This window comes from Cydia pomonella, chromosome 13 (assembly GCF_033807575.1).
Source record: "Cydia pomonella isolate Wapato2018A chromosome 13, ilCydPomo1, whole genome shotgun sequence".
NCBI lineage: Eukaryota > Metazoa > Arthropoda > Insecta > Lepidoptera > Tortricidae > Cydia > Cydia pomonella.
In genome coordinates this window covers 20,139,037-20,165,406 of record NC_084715.1, presented here as the reverse complement: position 1 = coordinate 20,165,406, position 26,370 = coordinate 20,139,037, and the positions used below count along the sequence as shown (strand labels likewise).

The 26,370-nt window shown below is 38.5% G+C and overlaps 1 protein-coding gene across 1 annotated transcript in view; it reads right to left on the bottom strand.

Moving 5' to 3' along the window:
* Window positions 1–1,527: 1,527 nt before the first annotated feature.
* LOC133524586 (uncharacterized) overlaps window positions 1,528–26,370 on the bottom strand; it is a 77,094-nt gene continuing 52,251 nt past the window's right edge. The window contains exons 15-21 of the mRNA XM_061860681.1: window positions 15,797–15,930; window positions 14,392–14,673; window positions 13,377–13,549; window positions 12,488–12,597; window positions 6,411–6,546; window positions 2,967–3,178; window positions 1,528–1,788 (exon numbers count right to left, since the gene is read on the bottom strand). Coding sequence (XP_061716665.1) covers window positions 1,620–1,788; window positions 2,967–3,178; window positions 6,411–6,546; window positions 12,488–12,597; window positions 13,377–13,549; window positions 14,392–14,673; window positions 15,797–15,930 — 1,216 coding nt within the window. The 3' untranslated portion in view covers window positions 1,528–1,619. The remainder of the gene's footprint in view (window positions 1,789–2,966; window positions 3,179–6,410; window positions 6,547–12,487; window positions 12,598–13,376; window positions 13,550–14,391; window positions 14,674–15,796; window positions 15,931–26,370) is intronic.

The following is a 26,370-nucleotide window of genomic DNA, read 5'->3' as shown; positions in this document are numbered from 1 at the left end:
GTTTAGCTTATATTATTACTACGGAACCCTACATTGAGCATGGCATACATGCTATTGTGATTCTTGGGAATGTGATACGTGGAATATTACCTCTGTTAATGATATTTTTGCAATGCAACCGTCCAATGACGAATAGAGAATAGCGTTGCATTACTCTTTGTCAATGACATATGAGCTAGCTCAAAATTAACGCATGATCTAAATTAGTACTCGAATCCAGTCTTAAAACGTGTCCACATTTTGTATCTTATATAAATGTGGTAAGATCTATTTTTCTTTGTTTGTAAACTGGACCGCATTTGGTGCGGTGTAATTGAGTTCGGTTGGACTAATTTGGACGTGCAACATGGGAGGGTATTTCCTGGTATAACGGATGTCAAATTTTAAAATGATGTACATATAAAAGAAGAGTGTTTAACTCGAGTAAAAGGCACCATTTCATCCCTTGGTTAACAATATACTATGTAGAGTAAAAAAAATGATTTTCTTATTTTTCACGTAGTTACGCGTAGACACTGTGATGGAAGTATAAAAGGTATAAATAATAGAATAATACTCGAGTAAATAATGTTTATATTTGATACACACTCCTAAAGGCGATTGTTCTTGTTTTTATATAATACTTAGTTCTTGTACAGTATTATATTTTAAATTATGTTATAAGTAATTTATTTATTGTTGTACTCATAATGAAATAGACAATCTTTAATTTGATATAAACACTCATGTTAATAAATTTAATTGCAATCGATTTAAATAAAATTTTTAGCTGATTTCAGCATATTTATATATTATTATAGTAACAGGATAAACATTTAAAACTTAACATAAAATAAAATCGAAATTAAACTCAAACTGCGGGACATGTTGCCAGGCAGAGTGATGGCAGGTGGACCAAAATGTTAACGGATTGGAGGCCGCTTTCGGATGAAAATAGGGTTGCTAAACGTCAGGATTTCCCTTGGCATATCAGGAGTTTTTCACTAGAAGCTAGCTAAGAGTTTGGACTGAAGTTGAGCGAGGAAAGCAGGTCCCGATTTAGGGGAAGGCAACCGGGGCTACAGCCCCGGGGCCCCCACAATAGAGACTTCGGAAAATTTACCCTTTTATTTGGAAAATAATTTGGGGCCAGGAGGCCTCCACTCCTTTATTGCCCGAGACCTCCAGACTTCTAAATCCAGCATCGGAGGAAAGGGAAAGTTATTTATACTCTAGCTACAGCATATGGCGAGTTTAAGATAGGAGCCCACGAAAGGTTATGAAATAAGGCATTTAATTGCTAATGGCACCTGCATACCATCTTGTACATTGAGATCCCTATTTTATCGTAACGATAAATCGTGGCGAACGTCCAGAAACTTTCGATGAAAATTCGACTTTCGATGAAAAACCTCGTTGGATGGACATTCAAATGATCATGAATACTTCTGGATAAGTGATGTCTTCTTCTTCTTCCTCGCGTTGTCCCGGCATTTTGCCACGGCTCATGGGAGCCTGGGGTCCGCTTGACAACTAATACTAACTTCTGGATAAGTGATGCATAGGAAGAAAATTCTATGCTCAGAAACGAACGATAAGAGGCTAAAATAATTAACTACGATGATGATCAAAATCAAAACTTAATCTATCGTAACCCTGCTCGTCTTGTACGAGTCGCCGACGACACTAGCGTTGTATCGCTGGAAGAAATTGCCCTTGTACCCTAAGCCGGTGTCTGTTGTGCCCGCGATTGCTGACAAGACGTCGTTGGTCCTCTCGCCGGAACGGCGGCTAAGTGTGATGTTGTACCTGTAGAATATAAATATTTATTTAGCTACACATATATTATAAACACTCCTGATGCATTCAAAAACCGAAAATGACGTTCAGCATAAAGATAAACTGTTTTGTTACTATACATTTCACAAGTAACCTAGTAATTTTGCCAGAGGTGAATATATATTATATTTTCCCTCAGTCTCCCATTGACCTAGAACGCAGCTGTAAAGAGTTCAAAAGTCGTGATGTATTTTTAAATTAAATAATCCGTTTATAAGGTTTTATTTCATAAAATGGTTCTGTTTTTAGTAAATATGGATTTCTTTTACTGCCACAGAATGGCGGAAAATTTAAGCGGCAAAAACATATTGACAAACCAAGCGTGGGCGTAAGCCGATCAACCGGAGTGATCCGAAAATAGTAACCACGTTTTACTCCGACGATATTACGAGTAAATAATGTTAATAATATCAATATAGATAAATTTTGTCGTTTGATTTTATTAATCATGGAAAAATAATAATTACAAATAATATTGCGCTATGGCAACAATAACGGGCATTTTACTTTTTGGTTTCCATAAGTAAATATAAATAAATATGAATAAATAAATACTGGACATTATTAAACAAATTGACTAAGCCCCACAGTAAACTCAAGAATACGTGTGTTGTGAGTACTCAGACAACAGTAAATATAATATATAAAAACTTAAATACATAGAAAACACCCATCACTCAGGTACAAAATATATCCGTGGCGTCCATTCTCATCGTACAATAAATGCCCTTACCGGGATTCGAACCCAGGACCATCGGCTTCATACGCAGGGTCACTACCTACTTGGTCAGACCAGTCGTCAGTTCATAATTGTTAAGAGGGAAGAATACCTAGCTTTTCGAATCCAACGAAATGACGGATTTTTTCTATGAAATTCCATTTCAGGAGAAAACGGTTTTCTCTAACTTAATCTTAACAAATCACTTTGATTTTGATGTCGATCGGTTCAACATAATATATTCCAGGTTAATTATTAAGGTTTCGTTTTTTGAAAAAAATTTTTTTTTTTTTGTTTTGCAAATTTTGAAGAAAAGGAAAACCTATAAACATAGTTTCTCATTGTGTCAATAACATACTAAAGAAACAAACAAAGATTGTGCAGTAATTTTTGCTATAACTCCCTTGCTTAATTTTGTTGTTGACTGTACCTGTTGATCTCCAGTCCCGTCTTGGTCTTGCTGAAGCTCCGGCCCAGCGACTTGGACCTCTTCACGTTGAACTTGTCCCGTATCTTCCCGTCGTATACGGGATTCAGCACGCCCGTATAGGTGTTCTGACGAGTGGCTAGCTCTAGCTGGGTGAGGTGGGTTTCTAGGGCTTCTAGCTTGGGTGAGAGGTATTCGGTATAGCGCTTTGTGAACTGGAAGAGAAGATAGTGATTAAACTATTTTTTATCCAGCAGAAACGTCTGCGAACAATGCTATTAAGCTTAGAATACATTTAATAGTGGAAAAATTACTGTCTTGGGTGAGATTTGTTCACACGGCCACTGGATTGCTACCCCAGTGAGCTACCCAGACCTCATTAAAGATTCAAGGTAGAAAGATTCACTGGCTATGGATGAGGTCTTGCTAGCTCAATGGGCTAGCGATCCAGTTGCTGTGAGTTCAAGTCCTAACCAAGACAGTAATTTATCCACTTTTAAATTTAAGATAGTTATTGTAGAAATTAGAGTTGTGCGTGCTCGTTCACTGAAAAGATCGCTCCAAACTAGTACTGTTGCGGACTCCTATTTAATAGCTACACTACTTACCTTTTTACGCCTTACCTAGGTTGAAAGATATTTTGACGTTGTCATTGTACTTGAGAAAATAAACATGTCAATGGAAAATCGTATCTTATTTTGAGAATGATAAAAATGTATTATAAATAAATACGTTAAAAGTATTGTGTTACCGTGCGACGGTAATAAGTACAATCTCACAAATGTACTAGTTCGGCCTTTTAGTACATTTAGTACAGTAGTATACAGTAGGACACGGTATACGAACATATGCGGACGTTTTGTAAAGTAGTATAATTCAAAATTTGTCTCGCTTTCTTCCGTGCAGTTGCAACGGAGTAACGGCTATGTGACGTCTTTGTACGCACTCGTCGTTAGTTCGGTCGGATCACTCGGATCGCTTAGCTTGCTGTTAGTGTCGTCACTCCTCGCTCCCGTTCCGTTTTGCGTGTAGTGTCCTAAAATGTACTAAGAGCAGAATCATTAGGTAATAGTTCGGTCTAGTACAGCGGAAGGTATTGCGTCTTTTTGACTTCAGTACGTGTACTACACAAGCCTAGAAGAAATAAAGAAACAGGAGGTTTGTTGATTGTAATAACGTTCATTAAACTTGAAGTTAAGCAATCTGCTGCTTCAGGTGCATTCCAGAAATGTGTCGGGTACGTGACGTATTTTCTTAAAACTTCTGCTAAGCTAAGAAATCAATATTCGACATAATAAAGTATGATAACTTAGCTTTGAATCGTACAGTTAGCATCAAAAGTAGCGGATCAAACAAGGTTTCAAAAGTATCTACCATTCTGTTACAACTTAACAAAATGTGATGGTTCTATATGTAGAACAATTAAGACTGTAAAAGATATACTTTTGAATGTAAATTTTAGAGATTTATCTATATTTGGAAAAGTTATCCGGAATATCAGATACTTTTGGCGCGTTGTTTCATCCGCTACTATTGATGCTGCTGTATATCAATAATATAATACAGACTTCTGCAATTATTTTGGGTGATCGTTCCGACTGAACGTCTAGCGACCTTCACGAAGGAGAAGTTTTGTCCGAAGGGTGGCAAGTCCCGGCGGTTCCGAGGTCGGCTCCCTGACACAGCGGGGTTACATGCATATTATATGTTTGTTTTAAGGTATTTGTCTATGGGCCAATACTTGCCTGAAAATAAGGATTTTTCGTTTCATTTCATTAGAAGACTAATACTGTGGTTCGGTTTATCATTATTCTCGCGCATCGTTTTCTAAAATAGTTGTTGTATTTGGTGGGGTAGTATGGCCAATAGGCGGTGACACCTCTCAGCCTTATTTTCTGTTTTAACGTTTTCCAAGTCAGTGACCGTATTTTTTTTGACAGTAGATCAAAATACCTATCTAAAAACGTTAACACATTGTTTCGTTTCTTCAATCATCTCGTAAATGACGACATAATGTACCGTCAGCTTAATAATGTACCGTTACTTTTTTGCTTGCAAAGCTCACCGTGTAAAAAGAAAGCCAGCTTAAGTTCATGCCGGCATATTTCAAAATGAAAAAAATTATATTATAATATTAATTAGTTGTGTATCTTCTGCATAGTAAAATATAATAAGGGTAATATTTCAGAAATGAGGTGTACTTTATCAAAGAACAACCAGCCATCCGAACCCTTCGCTCCTCTAAAGCCAAGGCTCAGAATCTTTAATTAATTTTAATCCTTACAATGTTCACTTTCGTAATTGGGTTTTGTTCCACGTATTTCATTCAAAGTTACTTTTGAAATCAATATCGATGATGCAATGAAAACGGTAATTTGTAATTTTTAACCCGTTTTTATTACCACTGAGTGTAGGTGCCACGTTAAAGTTAATAGTATTTTAAATAGATAAGTAAATAATTTATTCTGTATAAAATGTGGCAAATAAGTTGGTTACATGAATTACGGGAAACAGACATTTTACCAGCAACTGGCATGCAAAATAACAACAAAGACCAGAAAAAAATTATAAAATATATTCTGCCTCGCGTTGTCCCGGCATTTTTGCCACGGCTCATGGGAGCCTGGGGTCCGCTTGACAAGTAATCCCTAGGATTGGCATAGGCACTAGTTAGTTTTTACGAAAGCGACTGCCATCTGACCCTCCAACCCCGAGGGTAAACTAGGCCTTATTCGGATTAGTCCAGTTTTCTCACGATGTTTTCCTTCACCGAAAAGCGACTGGTAAATATCAAATGATATTTCGTACATAAGTTCCTAAAAACTCATTGGTACGAGCCGGGGTTTTAACACTTTGAACCCGCGACCTCCGGATTGCAAGTCGCACGCTCTTACCGCTAGACAAGATACTGCAGCTAGATTTACTATGTCGATATTAAAATGTAATTTACAGTACATATGGGGCTACTTTATAGCACTAGTGCGAGAAGTAGCATATTACGTTACTGTGTCGAACATTTAAAGGGCCATATGTACTGTAAAACGTTGTACGATACATGTGCGAATAGGTAATTCGCAACTCGTGTCGATTTAAAACACTCCCTTCGGTCGTGTTTTAATTTATCGCCACTCGTTTCGAATTTCCTATTTTTCGCACTTGTATCGTAATGTACTATTACATAATGTCATAAAAATTAACATGCATGAATGATTAATAGTATGATTATGAATGTACATCTCACCCGGTGATGGTGATGATCTCACTTATGGTAAGGCCACGCGTCATGGGGTCCACATGACGAGAAAGGTGCTAAAGATGGATGAGAGGCCTAGAGGACGTGGGAGGGGACCTTGAAGAAGGAAGAATACCACCAGAGACGACCCAGGATAGACGCGACGCCGTAGGTAATGCTAAGAAGAATGCATAATATATAATTGTATATCTCACCTGTTTGTCTCTACTAGATCTTCTAGGCAGTGGCGGAGGCTGCGGCGCCTCATCCCCTGACACGTAATCTGGAGGCCTGGCTCGGTAGGTCTGTGGAGCCTCTGTCGTTCCTTCGAGCTCGGGAAGCTTCCAGGAACTGGAGACAAAGAAAGAATTTAACACATTCACTGACAGTAACTCCCTAGGCGGGTTCTTGGTTCGTAAGCGCTTTTTGCTACATGATTATGGGTTTTCTCCATTTAATCGGCTATGCTCGTAGCGTAGCGCATAGCTCGCTGAATGTGTTAAGATTAATAATTTCCGTTGCTTCTAAAGCATTTTCCATTTTTTTTTTTTTTTTCAAAATCGTAGCTTTGACCCGCGGAAAAATATAGTAACCGCATTGGATATAATTTCAGAAAATTCATCGACTAAAATGTCTAATTAGGTGCCATCATTTCTTAAGAGGGAAGTTATAGGACGTGATGGTGCATACAAAAAGAGAAAATATTACTCCACTTCTATATTTTCCATTATCTATGATTTTTAGGGAACTCCGCTGTCCGTCCGTCTGTCTGTCTGTCTGTCCGTCTGTCACCAGGCCATCATGAACCGCGATAGTTAGACAATTGAAATTTTCACAGATGATGTATTTCTGTTTCCGCTCTAACAACAAATACTAAAAAGTACGGAACCCTCAGTGGGCGAGTCCGACTCGCACTTGTCCGGTTTTTAGTATGTTATTGACACACTGAAAAACTAGGTTTTATAGGGATTTCTTTTATTGAATTTTTTTTTTATAAACATGCTGAAGCGATCAATATCAAAATCAAAGTGATTTGTTAAGATTTAATTAGTGGAAACCGTTTTCTCCCGAAATGGAATTTCATATAAAAAGTACCGTTATTTCGATACGATCGAAAAGCTATTCATCCCTCTTAACATGTTGCTGTATTTTTTTTTGGCAAACACTCTTATGGCTGACTGTACTTCATCTGATTTACACGTCCATTAAGAACTTCTGGAGACATTTCTAATCAGCCTAAACTTGATGTCTTTGTGTTTATCAATCGAGGACTTTTGTAATCTATAGCTACTTTCCGACTGCATCATCCGATTGAAATTAAGAGAGTACACCAAATATCAACCGACTCAAATACAAAAAGTTAGTATTTATATAACGAGTTGAAGCAACACGCAGTGAAGCAAAAATATCGTTTTCCCGAGTCGCTATTCATTCTCTAAAAAATCAAACGCCTGTAATTTCCCGCGAGCAATCTCGATGAAACTGAAATGTTTGTCGATCAACCAGATAAAATTTAATAACACAACGAAGTATCTGATATATCTGAATATGAAAATCACGGCAGTATAGTATAATCATGTTTTTCATGACTGGCAAATGGGACGTGCTTATTGCGTCTCTTTCAATATATTTATATTGTACAATACTAGCTGTTGCCCACGACTACGTCCGCGTGGATTTATTTCGGAAAATTACGAAACACACTTTCTACCCCTTTTGTATGTTAAGTACTCGATATCTCCGAGAATCGTGAACCGATTTTCAATTTTTTTTTAATCGAACGGGTATAGCCCCAAGATGGTCCCGTTGGCACCAAGTCGGGGTCTGATGATGGGATCTTGGAGAAATCGAGGGAACTCTTCAAATATTATAGGTACATGTATGGCGCTTTTGGTAATATTTGAAGTCGGTTTTATTTTTTGTTAATTAACCCTATCAACTAATATCACTAAATTTATTTTTCGTACTTTTAAATATTTTCTCTTCCCACTAATTTCAAGTTTCTACTCAAATCGTTCTAATTACAAACTTTCAACCTCTTTTTACCCTATTAGGGGATGAATCTTCAAAAACGCTGAAATCACTTTTCTCTTATTTTATGAAAACGTCTTATTGCGAATTTTCAAGTTCCTAATCCTCATACAAAATCTCATCTTCTTTTTAAACCCATTAGGGGATGAATTTCCAAAAACGCTGAAATAAGTTTTCTTCTATTTTAATCAAATACTTACTTAAAAGGTTTCAAGTTCCTAGCTCAAAATAAAACTTGAATCCCTTACAAACTTTCAACCCCGTGTTAACCCTTATGGGGATGAATTTTTTAAAACCCTGAATTCACTTGTCTTGAATTCTAATAATATGCCTTTACACAAAGTTTCAAGTCCTGCACTCAAAAAAAAATCATTTGTAATAAGTACTTGTATTAAAAATGCAAATACAAAATGTTAAATACCTTTTTTTTCTATTTAAATCTTTCTCTTCTTCTTCTCTTATAAAAACCTTTAGAAGAAAACTATTTTTTATTTTATTTGAAATAGTTTTTGGGACCTATTTTTTATTTTCAAAATACGAAGTACTTTTTAGTAGGTATTTAGGTAGTAGTTACAATCTCTTCTGACGTTACAATCCTTGCAACTATCTCATTCTTTTAACATAGAACTGTTGACTCTGTTTAGTAACGCCGCACTTGAGCGTTGCGAGTGTTTCAAGGCACGAGAGGTGAAGAAAATTTCTGCCCTGGTGAATCGAGACATTCTCACCACACCGGCGAGAGGCATATAATTACTAACTGTAAAACATTACAAATCTAAATTATTGCTTTAAAAAATTGACCGTTATAAACCATGTCTTAAAAGTCATTCTACCAATTAACATGAGGAAACAGCTCGAAATTTGCACTCAAGAGAACTGACACACACTATTTTCATTCATACATACATACATACATACATACATACATATAAACACGCCTATTTCCCGAAGGGGTAGGCAGAGACCACGGATTTCCACTTGCTACGATCCTGACATACCTTTTTCGCTTCCTTCACTTTCATGATATTCCTCATACACGCTCGTCGGTTTAGGGTGCTCTTGACCTGGCCTTTCTTCAGGATTTCCCCGATTTGACCAGAGAAAGTGCGCCGAGGTCTACCCCTTCCAGCTCCCACTTCTAATTCTCCTTTACACACTATTTTCAAAGATAAAGATATAGATATATTTATTTCATTTCATTTATTTCGTTGTAAAATCATGTACATAAATCATCAATTTATTTGCATAATTGTAATGATGAACATAGGTGGACAGTAATTTGAAATGCGTACATTTTACTTGAAGAAGCATGCAAATTTTTCTTATTAGCTAGGTACTATAACTAAATATATACAAATTTATGCTGTAGGTTAAAAATAAGAATAGAGTAAAGAAAGAATAAAGAGAGCCATTCCATTTCGGAAATTCCGAGTAATACTTTTTAATTCAGACTAGGTATTCACTATTCAGAGTACCTTTTATAGAAAAGTATTTGTATTTTAAAAAATATTTTGAAAATACATATTTTGTATTTTAAATACAAACTCATAAACTTTTGTATTTAGCATTTTTTTTTATAAAAGAGAAGTTACATCGGTTATGGTTACTTATCTGCCAAACTGCATAAAATATATTTGAAATAATATATCAAGGAAGTATTTGTATTTTGTATTTAAATACTTTTTAAAAACTATTTTTCACAGCTCAGATACCGTGTTTGATAGGATAGAGTGTAGAAGTATTATTGTAAACGTCATAATTACATAGAAATTTGAAAATTTTCGCATCTTTGTGATCTTAAGTAAGAACAGTGAAAACCCCCTCCCACCGCCTGTAAGAAAAAATAAGACCTGTTCGACCCCCCTCCCCCAAATCGTCTAACGTCATAAATGGATGGCGACTTACGGGGTCATACAGCGACATCTACTGCAACTCTCAAATTCAAAGAACAATATTTTTTACAAGCTTTTATTTACTTTCACCTGACCGTTGTCTGTTTGTAATCAAATCTTGCAAGTTAAATTTGACCCCCTTCCCGGTTTCCGATGAAGCTGAAAATTTGCATACATATGTAAGTCGGGTGACAATGCAATATTATGGTATCATCGAGATGATCTGATGATGGAGACAGGAGGTGGACATAGGAACTCTGTGATAAAACAACGTAACTTAATTGAGTTTGCGGTTTTTAGAATTATCTCGATGAGTATTAGTTACTTGTGGAAAGAAAAGTACAGTCAGCGATAAAAGCTTGTACCAAAAATGAAGTTTTCGCCAAAAACTAATTTAACGCTAAGAACCCTTTGTTTACAAAACAATGAGAAGACGGTAAACATTGCATATAAAAATGTTTTAATTATAACAGATTTTCTAAAAACTACCGCCCACAACAGCCCGGCCGGAAATCCGACATTTCCATAATTTCCATCCGTCCTCCATTTTAACGGCCATTTTGTTATCCAACAATTAACATGTGCTAATTTCCAGGCATTGTTGTAAAGTTATTTTTTTATTGTGTTGGAATGTTAATGTATGGTTGAGATCAGTGATATTATATAACTAAAGTTAGGTGATACTCATAGCAATCAGTCAGATTTATAGAATGTATATTCTCATTTCTTTATTAATTTTCCTTTTGTAAGAATTCGATATGTTTGTATTTGTATGATTTGATGTATGTACCTACATATATATATTTTTTAATCAAATTTGTATAAAGAAAAGTAGATTCTGTATGTAATTGCATGATTTCTATAGTAATATAAATTGTATTTTTCATTTATTGCATGTTAGTTATAAGATGTAATGTTTTGAAAAAATATATCCCGCCGAGTTTCATGCTCGTCCCATATTGGGATAGTTCCTACAATTTAGGAGGGATTTAAATCTTCTCGGGTCAAAGGTGTAGGTTTAGATTCGGCTTAGCTTAATTTATCTTTATCCTCATTACCTATATTTATATTTTATGAGATAACAAAAAGACTCTATTTTCAGCTCTACTTCTCACGCCTCCGTTAAGAAACGTGAAGAGATTTGGTGCGTTAAAATTCCTCGCACGTGTGAAAGGGTCGCCTTTGAAAGGTGATGCGTTATTTGAAGGCATCTTGGGATGCGTGTTATTATTTTATGAAGGTTGCCGACAGTATTTAATTCCCTGGAGATCGATTCCAATTTAACACTTGGTTACGATTTTGATACGACCTTGAAAATCGCTCACGCTGATTGGCACGGTCAGCAAAGCTATTTATTTCTTAGCTGTACCAACATCAGAAGAGGCTAAAAAGATATTTTTATATGTACTAAGGTAGAAGTACTAGTGCTCGACGCTGAACTAGTCACCGACATGGGCACTTTATTTCATGGAAATATAGGTTAAATTTGAACAACGAAGATTTTTTCTGTATTCGAAATTAATCCTTGTCACTTTGACATAAAGTGCCCATGTCGAGTACTAGTGCAGCGTCGAGCACTAGTACTTCTACCTTAGATTATTTTAAAAGGTACAGTCCCATAAGTAAACATGTAAGAATACTAGAATAAGGTACGATGGGGCTGGCATAATACTATAACTGATTTAAGTCCCTAAATAATAAATAGAATAAAAAAGCTATCTATTAGCTTGACATCCGTGTATAGCACATATTTGTATGCACAGGTGCTAAGCTAATAGTTTTTCTGACTGTAGACGCGAAAGTGAAAGTAGTCGGTAAGATGCGTGCCAATCACCAAGACCAGTGGTGGGCAAACTTTCTTCAATGGGTGCCAGAAAATTTGAAAAAATCTGAGGACTGCTGGAATTGCAGAATAAATGCATTTTGATTTGAAACCGTTATGTCCCGAGCCATATACTAATTATTACGAAGAACCGGCGGCGGGCCGGATGAAACACTTGCGTGGGCCGGAGCTGGCCCGCGGGCCGTACTTTGCTCACCACTGACCAAGACGGTCAAGGTCGTGTCAAAATCAGTTAAAATCGTAACATATTTGAGTTGTTTAGCTGCGAATGCGAATTTGAGTTGTTTAGCTTAGTGTATTTTCATAAATAATAATTGTTCTTACTTATTGCTCATATTTATTTTATTGGTCTTTTTTTTTAGTTGTAACTTTGATATATTCCATATTGTAATATTGTGTATCACTCTCGCTTCTTGTAGACCCAGCCGCTTACTAAATTCACGCAGCCACGCACACAGCCCCCTTCCCTCTACCCCTTTAAAACTTGTCAATGTCCGATTAGACCCTTAAACGTCGATTGTCTTACTTGGCGATCCTCTCGCTGCTTCTAGAGCGAGCAGCTCTCGCCAGCCGATGGAGTGCGAATAGAGCTCCTTCGCTGGATTCACCCAGCCACGAGCACAGCTCCTGTAGTACCTGCCCAAAAATACAATAAATATTAGCAATCTTTTTTCATCTTTTGTAAGTTAAATATGTCCTCATGCCAGGATCACGGAAGAATAAACACCAAAAAAAAACATCCCAACAGCTTAAATATGTTCATATCGAAAGCTGCTATTTTTCCGACTGCCATTACATCTACTATTCTCCGCAATAAACTCAGCACTAAACGTTAAACTAAGTTACACACTCTGATAATTACCTTCGCCACTGTAAAATGTCTGCAAGCCAGGATCAAAACTGATAAAGAGACACCGAGAATTTGTTTTCGTAAAGGGAGAGAAGCATATACATACAGTCGGCGCCTGATAACAGTGATAACTAAATCTACCCGCATATGTTTTAATCAATTCTATCCTCATTTTATAGTTTTCGGCATAATTTGTCAATACATAATCCCGAAAAGCCGCCGTCGCCTTCGCCGCGTAATCGGTCGCGGACAGCTGCAGCCCGCAGTCTGCGTTGCTCCGTCAACACTTGCTCCTAATACACCCAAGGTTTGGTAAGACTATGCTTTGACTTCCGCATTGTAGTCGTGGTCGGCCATCGCTACGTTTTAATAATCGATCGAACGCATTCATGATACGGCAGCAACACTACGAGAGGAACCACTCAAGCGTCTTTTCAGCATCGGCGTCTAAGCGCTAGAGAAAATGGTGTCTATGTGCAGTTGCGCCTACGTTGCGTCGAGCAGCAGTGACTTGACTAAACGCTGACGCTCGGCAGATACTAGTGTACAACTCACTACAACTCACAGTAAAGTGCCGCCGCAGCAGCAAAGCCGGCAGCAGGTCGGCGAGCGCGGCATGTAACGCGCGACAGCCGCAGCGCGTCGCCGTCATAGCTAGCGGCGCCGTCTGCCCCACCAGCCACTCGTCGCTTAAAGACCATCCTGTATCCTCAGCATCTGAAGTGCCGGATTCTTCCACTGAGAGAGAATTAAAATGGTCATTCAGAACACGCTTGTGTAAATATAGCAAAAGATTCGTCGAGAAATAAAGATGCGTCCAAATCTAGCAAAAAGCACGCATGTTGTTTCAAATTGATGTAAGTAGGGCTCGTATAAAGTGCGTATTCTATATACTTCTGAAATATAAAAAATGCGCATAAGATTCGCATTAGCTAGAACTGAACGTGCCTTAGAAATCTTCAGTTCTCTCTGATTATTAGACGATCATAAATATCTAGGTACGGAGATTGGTGGTAAGAAATGACTAAGATGTACAGCGAGCTGAATCAATTCATTCATAAAGTACTCGTGCATTTTTGTGGTAAGGTGCATGCATAAAGCTCATGCTCACTTTATTAATGAATTTCATGATAATATTTGAATATCCCCTATTTGGTCAAAGCGTTAGAGAACAGTTTCAGATATTTTAAGTACCTTGACGCTGTGCAGCTGTAGCACGGTCTCATTTTTATCACTTGTCACTATGCCTGTCACGTTCTAACAAGTACGTACGTGCGAAAGTAACAGGCGTACATGACAAGTGATAAAAACCGTGTTCCAGCCGCTGGTAATGACTGTACATAAACACACTTAAAAACACTACGACGTCAGAATACCTATTACCTACGTACTCATAAATTGTCAGTTAAGGCTTATACAAGCGTTGCAACAAATCGCATGCGATTTAAGATAATTGCCGGATAAGTAGGACCAACGAATTCAATCGATCAATGAAATGTCGCAATGTATCGCAAATCACATGCAATTATCGCTGACATTTAAAGAGCCAATTAGAAAGAACAATTTACCAGAACACTCACCACAAAGCGCATCCTTGACGCTGTTAATAAAATCCAGCGTCTCCATCAAACTAGGCCTACTGAGCGCCTCCTTATTCCTCACAGTAGACCCTGCAGACCTCGGTCTTCTCCTCAACTCCTTAATATTTTCCATCGGCTCTGAATACACCAGGTTCTTCAGGGTGTGGTATTTGCGCCGCATAGTTTTGGTGTCGGATTGGTTGGTGATGGAGATTTCTGGGAAACCGTAGGCTGTAGCTGGTCGATTTCGACGGGATCTTCGCCGTGCTTTTGGAAGGGTGTCTATGAAAGAAGGCATTTTGTCAGATTATTATAGAGTATTTGGTAAGTTTGCAACCGTTTCGCATTGATTATGCATACTTATCCCATAGAAGCGTCATCATAATTACCCTTCTTGACGTAGTAATTAATAATTAAGGTAGGTGCGGTTCGGTTCGGGCTGCACCATCATTACTGCTGCAGTATTGCAGCATGAAATGACTGCCACCTGTATTGCTGCCGCAAAAATCAAAAATTTGGGCAGCATCATTGTAGCCGCCATGCAGGTCAGGATCGACGACTCAAATAAAACTTCGAGTTATAATGAAGTGTTAGGTATAATTTTCCAAAAGGTACTGGTTTACAAGGGTTCTTACCAAAACGATTAAATGTAGAAAGTAGGTGTTGATAGTATGGAGGATGATGAAAGAGTCATTTTGCAATATTTTATAGTACAAAAGGTGGGTGGTGGATATAGGTGCTTCTAAGCAATTGGCCGCGATACAGAATATATGGAGCGCTCCTATTGGTGCTTTACAAAAGCCTCCAAATACTAGCGGAGCCCGACGGCTGCGTTTAGCTACTGCATTGGGAATACTTCTAATAAGTTGCATTCGCAACAATCATCAATTTAAAAATTTGTGACAATTGTGGTTAAAAGTCAGTAAGAAGTACTGAGCAGGGATGTAAGGTAGTTTATCGACTTTGCGTATAAAATCACACGCAGAAACTAAGTAGATATCAAATATTATACCGATTTTCGTGGCAGCTTCCGATTAGTTGCAACGAAATGTTGCAACAATTTACCGCCACCATTCATAAACTGCGAGTCCATTACCTCTTTTAAGTACAGCCTTAAAAAGTATTCACACAACAAGTACCACTCTCTCTCTCTCTGCCTCTTTTAAAATCTTTATACACCTGTTCTATTCTGTTCCATTTGTAATCTGTTCAGTTTCTGCTTCTTTTTTGTTTTAGTTTTAATTTTGCGTGCCCTGAAAACCAGTACTGTGTCTAATAGACACGGCTAATGATAAGCGGCATCCTATTTGGTGTAGTTTTGATTAATTACTTTGTTGTTTTATGTATAATGTTTTAATACCAAATAAATATTATTCTATTCCATTTTCTCTTCTATATTACCTACCTATGGAAACCAGATCTTGGACGGAGGTAGAGGGGATGACATCAGGCTTGGTATTGTTCCTCCAATAGTTTCCTTTCTTCACGCTGGCCAGGATTTCATCAGAGCTGCCGTGCCGGCTTATATGCTGTTTTGTGCTGCAAATAAAAATATAACTTTATTGAAAAAATAACTATGCCATAGAATATGACCGATCGCGACAAATGATACTACTTTTTCCGTTGTGAATAATTTTTATATCTAATAGAAGATTAATATCAGAACCTGCACCGTATAATCAAGAGTAAATTGCCTTTTGCTCAAAATGACACAAATTAAATAGACTAAAAAACACAAATGCCATAAAAAAATGTGTGGTTCCGATTGCCGTCAGTTCATAAAACGTCGAAAAGTACCTAAAAAAATGCCTGAAGTGCTAATAAAATATCCAGAACACAAAACAATAAAGTAAGACTAATCCATTGCAAAAAGACATCTTATCTACAAAACTTTTCTTTCGACTAAACAAACACCTTTCCACAACGTCCTTCCAAAAAAATGCTACAAAACACTTGCGCTTCAAAAAGATTACAACATCTCATAAGTTCTCAGACGGTAGAAACAAGATGGATCGCCAACGGGGGAGCGAATATCAAAGAAAAATGTTCCTTATACCTACTTATAAACATGTTCTAGTGAAATCTATTCATGATTTTTGCATGTCCCCATAATAAATAATAAATATAGGAAGAACTGTCACGTCAAGCGGATGTCTAAATTTTTCTCTCCTAAATATTAATTAAATTTTTAGCTTGTTAGATTTAATATCGATCGACGCAAAACACAACAGAAGAGAATATATCTATTTTATGCTCGAAAATGAATCGAAAAATCCGTTCTCAGGAGTGAACTACGCCAGCAACATGCCTAGGACAAATTGCCCTATTTTAGAGATTTTTCTTCATAATACCGAACAATAACAGCAATCAAGTGCATAAGTCGTTCGTTTTTGAAAGTATTCGAAAATCTTTAGATAATATCCGAAAACCTGGTTTCCGGTTACGTACGGAAGAATCCCATCACTAGCAGCTTGACTCCAACCCAAAACTCCTTAAGCATCGACAGCAAAGCTCGAGGGTCTGGCTGTTAACACCATAGAAAAGGAAGAAAAATCTTGCGACGACGGAGCCCTGTGTCATCAATGTCATTTTGATAGTTATTTTTGTTTATTTATTTGTGATTTGTGTCTTAGTGGTTATCTTAGTTATCTTGTAAGTCCTATTTTAATACTAATTACTGCCGATGGCTTCAGCCCCGCATGTCGACAGCCAGCATAATTCCTATTCACAACCAGCCACTGTGTCGCTCGATGATTATATTCAATGCCCTCATTGCCCGGGCCCAAAACTCTTAAAAGGTCGCCGAGGTCTCCACATCCACCTAGGCAAGTGCCACAAACCCACTCTCAGCCAAAGTTCCACTATATCTCACCCCGCATCAGCACCAGCACCGATCAATTGCACCAACATTTCGGATAAACTAAGCTCTTTAAAAAACTCTGTGCCCATAATTAAACGTATCCCGCGAGGTGCAAGATCTACTGTTGCAAACCATCTAGCAAAGGCCATTGACAACTGCGTAAATGAAAATTCATTATCAAGCTGGGAATACCTCTTAACGTTCACATACAACATTTTGAACGTTAACAAAGAAGACAGTAAATCTCTGACCTCCAAAATTAAATTAAATTGCACCCGCCCTCACAAAATAGACAATAACCATAACACTCACCATTTCAAACCCAGCCAGATTACTAAGTTAGTTGAATCAAAAATAAACGATGGAGACCTCAAAGGCGCTGCCCAACTTCTTTTTTCCAGCGACACATCTGCTCCAGACACCCCAGAAACTCTGACTGCCCTACAAAGTAAACATCCCCCGGCACCCGCAGTACCTGGTCTTCCCGATCCTCCTAGCCCAGCCTTACCATGCCTACAATGCTCGGAAGACGCAGTCCAAGCAGGCATTGCTTCATTTAAAAACGGCTCTGCAGGCGGTTTAGATGGATTAACACCGCAACACTTAAAAGACCTAACCTCAGGTATGCCTTGTGGTCCGAGTAATAACTTACTTGCAAGTATTACGCGTTTAGTTAACTTGATGCTTGCAGGCAAAGTTAATCCTTCTATCATACCAACGCTTTACGGAGCTAATCTCTGCGCCTTGAAGAAAAAAGATGGAGGAATCAGACCCATCGCCGTAGGGTCAACCTTCCGCAGACTAACCTCCAAAATTTGCTGTAAGATTATCATTTCGGACCTAGAAAAAAAATTCCAACCTATCCAACTCGGATTCGGAAGCAAAGGCGGTTGCGAAGCAGCCGTTCACGCTTGCCGAACCTTCCTACATAGGCCCGAATGCGAGGTACTGCTCAAAGTCGACGTAAAAAATGCATTTAATTCGGTAGAAAGAGGCGTCCTATTGACAGAAATCCAAAAAAATAGCCCTTCTATCAATCCATTCATGTGGCAGTGCTATAGCACTCCCACAAAACTGTGCTACAAAAAAAACAATATCCTATCCTGCGTTGGCTGTCAACAGGGCGACCCTCTAGGGCCAGCCATTTTCAGCCTAGCTATTCATCCTATTATTTCGGCTCTAAACTCTAAATTCAACGTTTGGTACCTCGACGATGGCAGCTTGGGAGGCAACGCGAGTTCCGTCCTTAATGATCTTTCATTAATCATCAACCAATTCAAATCTATAGGACTAGAACTTAACACAAATAAATGCGAACTGTATATCAATGCAGACACCTCAGATAAACTGCAAATCCAACAAAATTTCGAAAATATCTGCCCGGGCATCAAAATCCAGCAAAAAAACTCGCTCTGCCTCCTGGGTGCACCTGTTTTCGAGGAATCAATCTCAGATTTCATCAACTCAAAAGTACATAGTTTTACAGAATTCTCGGACCGTCTACTGAAAATTAATTCCCACATGGCGCTCTGTATTCTTCGTTCCTGCCTTTTTGTTCCCAAATTTACATATTCTCTGCGCTGCAGTCCTTTATGGAAGTTTCCAAACATTACCGCATCAATAGATTCAATCCTCCACATTCAACTGGAAAAAATTTTAAATGTCAAAATAAATGATCGCCAATTTCTTCATGCTACCCTACCGATCAGATTCGGAGGTCTCGGTACCCGTCAAATATCAAGTGTCGCTTTACCCGCGTTTCTGTCCTCAGTACATAGTACGCTCCCCCTCGTAGGCAAAATCCTTACGCCATCACTCCGTGGTTTCGAGGTAGCGTACATGTCTGAGGCTGAAGACGCATGGAAAATGGCTTGCCCAGGAAGAGATCTACCCATTAACAAATCCATCCAGAGAATCTGGGATCAACCCATCTGTTCACAAGTACATACACACCTCTTAAATTCTTGCTCCACCAGCCAGGAAAAAGCACGCATCCTGGCTGTGGCGGAAAGAGAATCTGGCTCCTGGTTGCACGCTCTCCCCTCATCAAACTTTGGAACATTGCTAGACAACAATACCCTCAGGCTGGCTGTCGGTCTTCGCTTGGGATCCAATATAGTCACACCCCATCGTTGCCCCTGCGGAACTTCTGTGGACAGCCTTGGACACCACGGGCTGTCGTGTTCTAAGAGTGCCGGCCGCCTATCACGCCACGCCTGCCTCAATGACATCCTCCGTCGTGCCTTTGTCAGTGCCAACGTCCCAGCCATTCTCGAGCCACCTGGCCTCGCACGTGACGATGGTAAGAGGCCCGACGGAATGACTCTTGTGCCCTGGAGTGTTGGACGGCCCCTTATTTGGGACGCAACGTGTGTGGACACCCTGGCACCGTCTCATCTCGGCTCAACATCATTGAGAGCGGGCGGGGCGGCCATAGCTGCCGAGGCTGCAAAATGCCGCAAATATATAGCTCTCACTGACCGGCATATATTTGTGGCTTTTGCAGTCGAAACTCTAGGACCGTGGTGCCCAAGCGCTCATAAATTAATTCGGCAACTTTCAACAAAAATTATTGATGTCACGGGGGACCGTAGGGCTGGCTCCTTCCTCGCCCAACGGATCGGCATAGCGATCCAAAGGGGGAATGCAGCCAGCCTTATGGGAACCCTTCCACAGGGTTCTGACCTGGGTGATCTAGCTTAATATAAACATATTGGGCTAGGTCACTCATGTTACCCTTTTTTTTAGGTTTTAATTTTAGTTTTGTAGGTAGTTTTAATTTTAATAATAAATTAATTAATTAATAAAAGATTGAATGAATGAATGAATAAGTGAATGAATGAATCAATTAATGAATAAATATATATTATAGGCCATTATTACACAAATTGTCTAAGTCCCACAGTAAGCTCAATAAGGCTTGTGTTAAGGGTACTTAGACAACGATATAATACATACATATTTATAAATACTTAAATACATAGAAAGCACCCATGACTCAGGAACAAATAATTCGTGCTCATTACACGAATGCCCTTACCAGGATTTAAACCCACTAGGCCAAACCGGTCGGTCGTTATGAATTTCATCAGCGAAATTTTATTTTATTTATTTGGCTCACAAAACAAGTCACAGACACTTACAGGAATTTACATTAATAATAATAACTTACAGTTCAGATCTGGACTATAACTGTAAGCAATCTAAGCATGTGTGCACAGAAGGAAAGGAACATCCAGTTAAAATATAAAGCTAGAGGGATAAGATGTCGAGAAAATATACAGTAGTAACATTTGAAGTCTACACATACTTTATTGAGTTAGCTACTAATTAAACTAGGACTAAAACTAAACATTAAAAAAAACTGAGAACTAAAGATATAATGCATTTTCGGCATATTGATAAATGCGAACGCGAAATATATAATGTCCCATTTTTGGGTTAGAAGGTTTTCATATTCCCTTCCGCAGTACTCGCAGTATCACAGTATTCCGCAGAATTGGATGTAGGATCCTACACATTCAACATCCGATAACATGCATCCGATATTGTCGGTCCGACAGCTGATGGGTGTCCAACATGGCTGAAATTTCCAGAGTGCCCTATGACATCAAGTCATCCTTTTTAGGGTTCCGTAGTCAACTAGGAACCCTTATAGTTTCGCCATGTCCGTCTGTCTGTCTGTCTGTCCGAGGCTTTGCTCCGTGGTCGTTAGTGCTAGAAAGCTGAAATTTGGCATGGATATATAAATCAATAAAGCCGTCAAAGTCGTACAATAAAATCTAAAAATTTAAATTTTTTGAGGGTACCTCCCCTACACGTAAAGTGGGGGGTGATTTTTTTTCCGCTTCAACCCTACAGTGTGGGGTATCATTTGAAAGGGCTTTCAAAACTAATAGGAGTCTTCAACAAACATTTTTTGATAAAGTGAATATATTCGGAGATAATCGCTCCGAAAGAAAAAAAAATGTGTCCCCCCCCCTCTAACTTTTGAACCATAGGTCCAAAAAATATGAAAAAAATCGTGGAAGTAGAGTTTAAGAAAGACTTTAAATGAAAACTATAGCGGGCATGATAAGTATAGCTGTTTTTGAGTTATCGCAAAAAGTTTCCTCTTCATAGTAAAAAGACTTCAATTAGGTACTGATTATGCAAATTTGCCTATTTGTTTAACTCGCGTTTCATCCCTTGGTTAACAATTTACTATACTTTAAGCTCCAGTTTAGCTTATTGTGACGGAAGAGTAACTACGGAACCCTACACTGAGCATGGCCCGACATGCTCTTGGCCGGTTTTTGCATTAAAATTTGATCATTAATTAAGGTTTCTTATATGAATGACGCGAACCAGAAAACGCAGCAAGAAAAGACCCACAACAAGGTGGTCCGACGACCAGGGTAAGGTCGCAGGGAGCCGATAATTGAGAGCGGCGCAAGACCGATCGTTGTGGAGATCCCTGGGGAGGCCTATGTCCAGCAGTGAACGTCTTTTGGCTGATATGATGATGATATGAATAAACGTGACGTTGAAACTCTAGGTCCAAGGGGTCCCAGCGCGCACAAGTTTTTAGCAGAAATCGCGAAGCGTCTGGTTGATGTAACTGGTGAACGAAAAGCTGACACCTTCCTCGTACAACGTATCAGTATTGCGATACAACGAGAAAATGCCGCCAGCATCCTTGGTACAATGCCTCTTGAGGCATAGGCCCCTGGGCCTATTTTATTTAGATATAAGCTTACTTACTTACTTCACTGGCTCAGTGACCCAAACAGGATCTTGGCCTCATTTTGCAGTAAAACAAGGTTACTTCACAGAACAAATTTTAATAACGTAAATAATTATATCAAAGCTCGAATACGAAGAAAGCCACGACGTACAACCTAAACCAGCTTGATCAGGAATCAAAGCTTCAATCTGTTATTAACGAGTTCGAGGGGATTTCTTCTGATAAAGCTGGTTTAGGTTGTACGTCGTGGCTTCTGACATAAGAAGAGTGCGCCACTCTGCCCTATCCTGCGCCACTTCGCGCCAGTTGGGTATTCCGAGGGCGAACAGGTCTTTTAGGACTCCGTCACTCCAGCGGTATCTGGGACGCCCAGACGGACGTTTTCCACCCGGGTGCCCCACATACGCTCTTCTCACAGCACGATCCTCTCCCATCCTCTCTAGGTGACCGAGATTTAAGCTAGTTATAGTAATTCTCTGTATATATATGAATAAATAAATACTTACAGAACAACACATATTTCATAGATATTACTTCTATCAATATGAAAACGCACAAGAGTAAGCACTCTAAATTTGTAACGGTCTAAATGCCTTTTATATTCTGTGAAGGCACTTTGGTTAATACTTGAGGCTTTGTGGGCTTGTTGAGAGCTTAGTCGTGCATGTAAGGGTATTTAGTTTCGTAGTTAGTTTTAGTAAGTTTCGGTTAAGGAGAGCCAACTGGACCGAATGGAGTAATATTACACGTTCAAGTAAAAAAATACGGGATTGTAGATTATTGCACTGAAATTAATGATTACCTAAGTAAAGTAAAAATATTTAAAACGGTACTGGCAGTTTTATGTACGACGAAAGTTATACTGTTTTCGACTTTTTATCACAAGAGAGCAAAATAAGTTATTATAAATAAAATAAAAATAATAAGTTTTTGTAAAAACTTCATCTTTGGTACAAAATTTCATCGCTGACTGTATTTTTCTTTCCACAGGCAACACAATTAGGTTGAGTTGTTTTATCAAAGAGTTCCTGATGACCAGCATCTCCTGTTTCCAACATAAGCTCGATGGTGGATGGTATGCAAATTTTCAGATTCGTCGGAAACCGGGAAATTGGTCAAATTTAACTCGCAAAATTTGACCCATACATAGTTACATTGCTAGTGAAATAAAATCTCGTTAAAATATTTCTAGTTTTTTTTTTTTTGAGTGCTCTAGGGGTATGGGGTCAGCGAGAAAATCAATGTTTTATCAAAAATACGACTGTTATATTCGTTTTTCATCAAAAGATTCTGTGGGTAGAAAAATCCCCAATTTCCCAAAATATTACAATCTTAAACTTTCTGAAACCCGTATTTATGCTCGTCGTGACAATTCCCCAGTTTAAAACCACTTTAGGTTCGAACTTCGCCCTTTGCTTAACAAAAATGAATCGTAAGCTTGTGTACTAACAACATCATTGCTTCTGATCATTAATGAATCTTATTTCTTTGTAATAAGGTATACAATTAATGAGTGAACAGAGTGGACGATGGTAGGGAACTTTTTTTATGAACTCATTGATATTCGACCCGCATCACGGGGCGTTGAAACTAGTATTTATCGATATTCCTTCCCTATCCCTTAGGAAGCGAATTTGAAAAACAATATCGCTGGTAAAGGAACGTCGGAATGTATTTTAAAACTTAATTAACCGAGCGAGAGCGAAGTTCTTCGTTTCAGCTTGGGCAAGAATACTTTCGTATGTTCAGCTGTACGGTTCTCCGTCTATGCGTCTGTCCGCATCCAGGGTTTGTAGCCAACATACCAATCTAACGAAATGCGAAGGGATAAGTTCGCCTTTGTAAGTACTAACAATCTTAACGTGTATAAAACCCATAAAAATATAATCGGTATTATGATAAAAAAAATACATTTACTTGTTGGACTATGGTTGCATTGTTTTTGTGAATTATCAAAATCCTGGCTTACCTACTAATATGACGATTTTGTGGCCTATGAAGCCGATGGTCCCGGGTTCAAATCCCAGTAGGGGTATTTATTTGTGTGATAAGCACAGATATTTGTTCCTAAGTCGTGGATGTTTTCTATGTATTTAAATATTTGTATATTATATATGTCGTTGTCTGAGTACCCTCAACAGTCAACACAAGCCTTCTTGAGCTTACCGTGGGACTTAGTCAATTTGTGTAAAAATGTCCTATAATATATACTATTTAATATGTTGTAAGTGTTGCAAATGTTGCCTGGCGTATTTTTTAATAACAATTCAGATTTATGTACATTTAAAAAAATGCCCTTTATGTTTTTTAAGCAAACTCTAATTTGATTTAAAGAATACTAATCTACTCTTAAAATGGACCATTTGACTGACATTTTTTTACAAAAATCCAGCGTAACCTTATAGTCTAATGTGAAGCTTCACGAATTAAGATCCCTACTGTACTTCGCTCCCTTGAAAAACGACACATACCTATTAAGATTAACTAGTCTTCCAAAGTCGCACATAGATGGCGCAACGTGCGAGATAGATCGCGCTATCGAAGTGTTATCGTAGCCAGTATATAACATTCACTCATAATGTATACAATGTTATTAAATGTCCTTTTTAAGTAAAAAAAAACATAAGTTTTTTTGTAATCGACGTGAGAGCTCGCTTTCGGCGGCTCTTTCACGTCGTTGTCTTATGTAAATTTGTAAGGAATCGAATAAACATGTATGTATAAATATGATGATGATGTGTATGATGTATGTATTAACGACCGGTCTGGCCTAGTGAGTATTGACCCTGCCTATGAAGCCGATGGTCCCGGGTTCAAATCCTGGTATAGGTAAAAAACTTAAGTACCTAAGTCACCTGTTGTATGTAGTTGTGACGTGTTCGAATAGACAATACATGTTTAAAAGACACACACAAACAAAACAAATGTAGTTACGATATACTATTTATCGCCATCCCTAGCGTGTAGCGTAGGGTTGGCACTGACAGCGGCATGCATTATTCAGAAAGCGGGAATCTTTTCATAAGCACGCTGCGATGTTGTGTTTAAATGCAGAGGCCCGGCGGTGTAAGTTACTATACAGCGTGTATTTTTGATACGACCACATAATCAAAGAGCAGTTAGTTTAGGCTGTAATTAATACACTTTCATAGGTTTTATAAAAAATGGACGACTTTTATTTTTTCATACGAAATAATTCAGCAAGCAATGTATCACTACTTTATTTTAATTCAAAACGTCTCATTAATGACGCGACGTCACAACTGTCACAAGTGATCATGATGTACGAAATACATTGCCGCTCGAAAAAAAAACAAAAATTTATTATGCTCTGGTAGTAAAGACTAACCTAAAAAAATCTTTCAGAATTGTTTTATAGCACTAAAACCTACGCCTAGTTTAAGTTTGAGGTTATATCAAAAATACACACTGTATAGTTTCAAGTGCAGATTATAAAAAACCGTATTCTACTTTGAATTGGTGGAAGGGAAACGCAAGCACGGCGGTCAGCATCTGCGTTACAAGGACGTGCTCAAACGACACCTGAACGCTTGCAACATCAACCCTGAACGCTGGGAGGAGCTTGCTACAGACAGATCATCTTGGCGGTCTACCATTTCTAACCATATCAAATCGTTTGAAGAAAACCGCCTCAGTGCCTTAGATACCAAACGCCAACAACGCAAAGAGACCCTCTTACACGTATACATGCAACGCGTCTGGCCAATTATAAGTATTGTAACACCTGCAAAAGAGTCTGTAAGACCAAGATCGGCCTGGCCAGCCATATTAGGGCCCATAATCGGTGTAAGCCGTAATTGCTGAGGTCGCCGTCATTGAAATCGATGGGGAGGACTATATACCACGTAGATTTATAGTCAGACCAAGATAAGTTGGCAGCGATTTTGATAGCCCAGGCGGTGCAAGTGTCAAGTAAACGTCATAATAACTACATTGTTTTGTGTGTCATTTTGTATCCAACCAAGGTATCTTAGTACCACTGGAGCGAAAAATTAAAAAAATACCTGAACTAACGCGCCGTTAACTGGACAGAAAAGGACAGAGAATAGGTCTCGTTGCATAGTCGGTTCGAATCCCGATAAGGGCAATTTTTTGTGTATCACGTAATCAGTGGCTTATCACGTAATCCGTGACTTACCACGCAATCTGTGACCTCAACCCGTCAGTAGATATCTACATTTGTTGATTTAATAATGCCGTGGCATCTCTAAAGCCCTAGGCTGTCTCTGAATAGTCTGAATACCTAGGTTGAAATACTTGTATGTGCATTTTAAACTTTAATGGCTGTGGCGTAAGTTAAATTGCTTTATTATACAAGTTACTGTACTTTACATATGCAAAGACTTCTTTTAAACGTTGCGCCGTAAAGGAT